The sequence below is a fragment of the Pinus tabuliformis genome, chromosome J (assembly GCF_031772625.1).
Source record: "Pinus tabuliformis cultivar Carrire ecotype Pingquan chromosome J, CPIR1, whole genome shotgun sequence".
NCBI lineage: Eukaryota > Viridiplantae > Streptophyta > Pinopsida > Pinales > Pinaceae > Pinus > Pinus tabuliformis.
In genome coordinates this window covers 38,949,055-38,955,466 of record NC_142295.1, presented here as the reverse complement: position 1 = coordinate 38,955,466, position 6,412 = coordinate 38,949,055, and the positions used below count along the sequence as shown (strand labels likewise).

At 30.4% G+C, this 6,412-nt stretch overlaps 1 protein-coding gene across 1 annotated transcript; it reads right to left on the bottom strand.

The window, feature by feature from the left end:
• Positions 1 to 4,169: 4,169 nt before the first annotated feature.
• LOC149225353 (ethylene-responsive transcription factor 2-like) lies at positions 4,170 to 5,153 on the bottom strand. The gene has a single exon (XM_089375074.1). It carries the CDS (start codon positions 5,110 to 5,112, stop codon positions 4,297 to 4,299), a length of 816 nt encoding a protein of 271 aa, XP_089231200.1. The 5' UTR covers positions 5,113 to 5,153; the 3' UTR covers positions 4,170 to 4,296.
• Between the last annotated feature and the right edge of the window lie 1,259 nt (positions 5,154 to 6,412).

Sequence of the window (6,412 nt, the reverse complement as noted above, 5' to 3'; positions counted from 1 at the left end):
TTTGACCGCCATTTTGCCCGTCATAAGGCCTTTTGAACGTATTTGATCGGCATTTTGCCAGTCATAAGGCCTTTTGAACGTATTTGATGGTTAGAAATTTTTAAAACCGCTTTTTAAGAAGTGTTTGGAAAGGTTCAAAACTTATTTTTGACGGAAAGCGGAAGCAAAGGTAGTAGACCTGGTTTGTTCTCCTCGATATGGCCACTTGTCCCGCCTCCGGCAAGCCATCCTGTCTCTCTCTCTGGAAACATTCGTATCGCACCTTTCAACGACTTCAGTTTGGTGTATGGTTTTGCCATGGTCCTATTGTAAAAGTGATAATTTATGTTTGTGAATAATTTTACATCCACAGCATACTTCAAATTAATCTCGCTTCAATGAAATTTTGAAATCCTGGGAAAGGCGGCCAGGAAAACCTAAAGTAAATCTGCCTTGCTTTTATCTTTGGTTTCACACATTATTTTGTCATCCAAATTGCACAACATGGTTTTGGTGGATGTTGGGTTGCATGTTTGGTGGATGTCATACAAATTAGTCGGAGGAGCATTGCTATTGCACAACATGGTTTTGGTGGAGGTTTGGTTGTTTTTGGTGGATGTTATGCAAATTAGTTACAGGGGCATTGTTTTTGGGTTTCTAGTGGATGTTGGGTTTAAAATTAATGTGATTTATTTGAACATTAATATTTTCAAGAAGTAATGAATAATTGATTGTGTGGAGCTGTATTTGAGGCAAGATTTTCATTCTTGTGTTGCTAGATAAGATTTGGAGCATAAAGTCAATTTTGACTATATTTAAATTAAAATATTTATATGAATAATTATGAGAATTAATGTCTTTTAATTACAATTTCAAGCAAGTTTGTGATTTTTTGTTATTTAAAATAAATTTTGAATGCATAAGTAGATTTAGCACTCTAAAAATTAAAATCCCTCTTAGATTTTGATTAAAATTAACCATAAAAAAAAGTTATTTAATGGATAAGAAATAATTTAATTAATAATAATAATCATTCTAACATATTTAGATAGACTTCCCTAAATAAAATAATCAATATCAAAAACATACCTCAATTAAATGGGATATCTTTTTAATATTGTATTTCAGTAATGAATTTATCATTTAATAAATTTGTTTTAATGTAAATTCTATTTTTTTCTTACAGATGACAGGATTTCCTTCTTTTCTAAAATATTTGTGAGCAAATTGCTCTTTAATATGGTATAACATTTGGCTTAGTCAAAATAAAATTAAAAAAAATAAATAAATAAAATTAAAAACAAAAAATAAATAAATAAAGTTAATAATTATAATTAGTAATTAAAGCAACTTAGATCCATCTTGCGATCTACCAAGTGGAAAACTATCAAATCTGAAAAAAATAAAATAAATAAATAAATAAAAATAAAAATAAAATTATTAAAATATTTTATAGGAAAATATTTCAATTATAAAAACAATAATTATTTATTATTTTGATATATTTGTTTTAATGTAAACTTAATTTATAATTTTTTAAGTTTAATAATGTTACTTAATTTAACTTAGTCACATTATGCTTAATCCAAATTTGAGTATATTGTAGAGTGCACCTTACTTTGTTAGGTGCAAACAAGAGTAGACAAATCTTTTCAAATATGATCTTCCCATCATTTTAAAAAGTATATATTTATTTTAATTCCAAACCTATTAAACATAGATATAGATTAAAAAATATAAAGAAACTAAAGCATAAACATGTTTATAACAAAACAAATTTGATGTCCAACATGATATATTTTTATAGAGTATAATTAAAGTTAAAGTATTGCATTTTTATGTCAAATTAATCTTAAAAGAATAAAGTTCTATAATATCGAAGTCCCCACTACACCACATATTGGAGAATGAAGTCCCCACTACACCACATATTGGAGAATGAGACGTTGATTATATTTTTTATCCATTTACATTTCATATAGGTAGGTGGCCCACATCTTACCAACCTTTTTAAAAATGTAGTAAAAGAAGTGACACATTTATGGCATAACATCTTTCCCTTTATGTTTCTAAAGATGCATTTAAATATGAGGAGTTTCTTTTGCACATATATCCAATATCCATTTTTATTTGGATTTAATGTATAACTTCCATGCAACCTTAGGCATTTCTTTGCTTACATTATCATTGGAGCAATAGAATTTAGATACTTGTAAGTTGAGACATCAGTTTGAACACAACTAATAATTTGTTGTAAAATGAATTTCTCTTATTAGATGGATTTGAAAACTGTACACTGGCGGTATGTTATTGTGCCCTTTTAGGGTGTCATATATCTATTTTTTATATCAAACCTTATATTAGATAATGTACCATCAAATAATCTACTTAGGATTAATTATATGCTTTCAATAAGAAAAATAAACATGTTTTAAATGTTCAACATCTTTTCGTTGAAATGTCCACAGTTGTACTTGTCAAACTATTATAATTTAAATATATTTAATTTTTAATTCACATGTCTACAAGTTAGATTAAAGGGTATAGTCATAATACACCAAGATGAAAATTATTTTGATTTTTCAATAAAATTGTTTTGTCTAAAATATAAACTAGTTAGATACTATATTGAGCCCTTTTAGAGTGAGTTTCTTATGGTTTTATTCAATGTTACTTCCATACACAATGGTTTTTTGTTTATATATATTGATTTTACTACAATTTTGGTGATAAATACAAGGAAATCTTTGATGATTTTACCACATTTAATACTTATAAGTATTTTCTCTCTAAGAATGTAATAGTGGAGGAAATCATAACAAAATCCTATAACATGATGTTAGGAGATCTACAATGCCCATTTATTATAATTTTAGTCTTTTAATTTTTAAAAGGTTCAAATACTAAGTATTCATTCTTGTTAACATTAATGCATATCTCATTATCCAAAGAAATGCTAAAATATATATGGTAAAATGTATTTTATCTTTAGACCCACTAGTATATATTAGATTAAATAAATAACAACATAAACTATATTAATTAATCTACTTTTGAATTTTTATTGATAACATTCAATAGTTTTACTATGTTGGTCATCTTATATGTCAAATAAGAGATTCTTAGTCATATCTCATATATACAAATGCTATGGCATGTCTGGGGAAGGACATTTGATTTCAAGTTCCTGTGTGTTATGGTCATTTTGTGTTTTTTTTTCTTATGATAAATATGTGAAAATTTAACATAATTATGTTATTGAAGGGTAATTTTATAATCAAGCATTTATTGGTAAAAGGTTAATTTATTGTAAGAACATTACTCTTGAAGGGCAAAATTTTAAACATAATGTTTTTTGACGGGGAGCAGAAGAACCCAAAACATAAAAAAAAAAAGTATGATGGGTAAAGAAAAATCCAAATTCCAACCTTGCTCGTCATCACTGCAAATCAAACCGAGTGATATGCGCTGCTACGTACACAGAAGCCAAGCCGGTGAGGTTACGGTTTGGCAAAATGAAAAAGGAATCATTGTTATGTACTCCTTCCTTACACTAAAAGATTAAATGGCTTATCACTCTACCGCAGAGGCACTTGCGCCTCTCTCCTCTCTCACACTCTGTTCTTTGAGGATGCGGCGATGGTGGTTGATTGTAGCTTTGGCTATTCACAGATCTTCCAAATTACAAATTTTTCTTTTAAGTGGGTTTTGGTTTTAAGTTAGCTTTGATACTAATTTGTTTGGAAGATAGAGAAAACAAAACAAATAATTCACACACAAATCACAAGTGTCTGCGACTGTTTTTTTATTGATCACACAACACATGATGCTTACAATTCTTTTATTGATCATACAAAACATAATGCTTACAATAAATTCTGTGAAAAATATTTATCCTTTTTGGACTAACTACTTACATGACATATATTAACATATACCCATACACTAAAAATCATGTATCATGTATCAGTTAAGTGGACTTGACTAACACTCAAACACTAGATAACTAAATTAACTGAATCTCTATATTTAGAGAACTCAGAATAATTACTATTTAGAGAGCTCAGAATAATTACAATTTGGACTTGACTAACACTCAAAAACTAGATAACTAAATTAACTGAATCTCTATATTTAGAGAACTCAGAATAATTACAATTATTAACTGAATCTCTATATTCAGAGAACTCAGAATAATTACAATTTGGACTTGACTAACACTCAAAAACTAGATAACTAAATTAACTGAATCTCTATATTTAGAGAACTGAGAATAATTACAATTTCTAACCTTCTGAAACAACTTGGACCGGGAAATTAAGCAACTTGGAGCGGGAAATTAAGCAAGGCCTTAGAACCCCGGATCTTGTAAGCGGCACGGTCATAAGCGAGAGCTGCCTCCTCCGCGGTACTGAAGGTGCCAAGCCAAACTCTAGCCGCCTGCCGTGCAGAGTCCCTTATCTCCGCTGTGAACTTCCCCGGCGACCGCTGCCGCACGCCCCTGTAATTCCTAGCAACGTTCTTCTTCTTCGCCACCGGCTGCGGTGTTCGCGTTTCATGAGGGACATCGGCCTCTTTCTTGACGGGAAAAACATCGGCTTCCTTTTTCGTTTCCATAGCCGTCTCCTCCTTGTGCGTTACAGGCATCCATCCCTCGTTGGCGGTCTCTTTGAGAATCCCGTACAAGATCATGTCCTCCGAATCGTTTTCGTTTAACGGCAGCTTTGCCCAGGCGGCGGATAAGCAAGGGCTCACAGACGGAGGTGTAACGCCGAGGGAATTTCTGCGTTCCCCGCCGGCTGAGAATTTTTCCCAGCCCAAAGATTCAAGTCGCGGAACGGAAAAGGAGAGCAAGGGACGGGAGGGCTCAACGGCCGTTGTCGGCATTTCCGTCTCCATTTCGATTTCGGGTCTGTTGCCGTCGACGGATTCACATGCCAGTGCACTCTGGATGAAGCTCTGTACTTCCGGGCTTGAGTTTCTGTCATAAGAGGGGATATTTCCCGTCATCGCACAGAAGGACGATTCTTCATCTTTGCCTTCGAAATCTTCGAGTAAATGGCTCCGGATTCGATCCAAGACGCTCATTTCTGTACAGAGTTCACGTTCTTGTTTTGTGCTATAAATTGCCATCCTAGCGATATGAGAACTTCTTGTTTAATTCTGATGGGTATTTATCAGTTTTTCTATGGCACTTTCATGCCTAATAAAAGCAATTGACGGTGGAAACTTCAATAATTTATCCATCCAGCTGTGGAAACTTTACCTGAAATAGCGCTGTTGATTAATGGTATATTTTCCTCTTTTTGATTTGTCATGCGTCTTTTACGGCTATCCGTGCCACTAGGAGTCATTCTTCGTCATCATTGATACGATTTTGGATTTATTATGAAGTGTCTTTGGATTTAATAGAGAAAGATTTATATCATATATAGTATATGTTTTAATTCTCTGTTTACTAAAATGATTGGTTGATAGGTTTTTGGAGTTATAATGAGTAAGATTTGAAATTAATAGAAAGATTAAAATTTGTAAATATAAATGAAAAAAATAATTTTAATAATAATTCGAAGTATGTTTAATTATTCTCCTTTTGAAAAGATAAATATAAAAATCATATATAGTATAATGAGATAATTTGCTTCGGGCAAAAGTTGATATGAACGTGATTCTTATTATTAGGCTTCATTTATTTTATTATTATTATTATGTAATTATAGAAAAGAACGTAGTGTTAATGATCAATCAATTAAAATTATAATTTTTTAATATTTAAAAAAATATATAATAATTTATTATTTTGCTGTGTTTATTTATTTGATGTAAATGATTAATATTATTTATATATGTATATAAATATCTTTTAAATATTATGTAAAGGGTTGATTTGTATTTATTAAATTTTGTTATTATAAAATTTAAATTGGTGAATGGAATATTGAAGAATAATTAGGGAATAGAGTTTCATTTTTTAAATTTTATTAGGTTTATTTTTAAAAGAAAGTTTTAAAATTATAAATAATTATCAATAGGTATTTTTAATTAAAAGGATTTATAGGATATTTTTTGGTAGGGGATGTGTAAAAGGTGAACATGGTATGGGTGATGTTTTGTTCACTAAGAAACCAGTAGAGGAAAAATTCTCTTAAAAAGTAGAAATCTACAATGAGGTCACACTTTCGCTGGTTGTTGATATTGCTCAAATCTTTATATCACATCTTTAAAATGTAGAAATTTATGATGAGGTCACATCTTTGCTACTAGTTGAGATTGTTCAAATTTTTATATCACATGTTTATGGATGTATTAGTTGTTTCTGATTTTGTATATTATTCTATTTTGTTGCAAGTTAATTTTATGCATTTATAAAATCTCATAGCTTGGTCCTATATTTAAGGATGAAGGTGTTTGCTAATTTAAGTGTTTTTCTTAT

Excerpts from the sequence above, each read along its gene's own strand:
- LOC149225353 (XM_089375074.1), bottom strand. The coding sequence starts at position 5,112 with ATGGCAATTTATAGCACAAAACAAGAACGTGAACTCTGTACAGAAATG.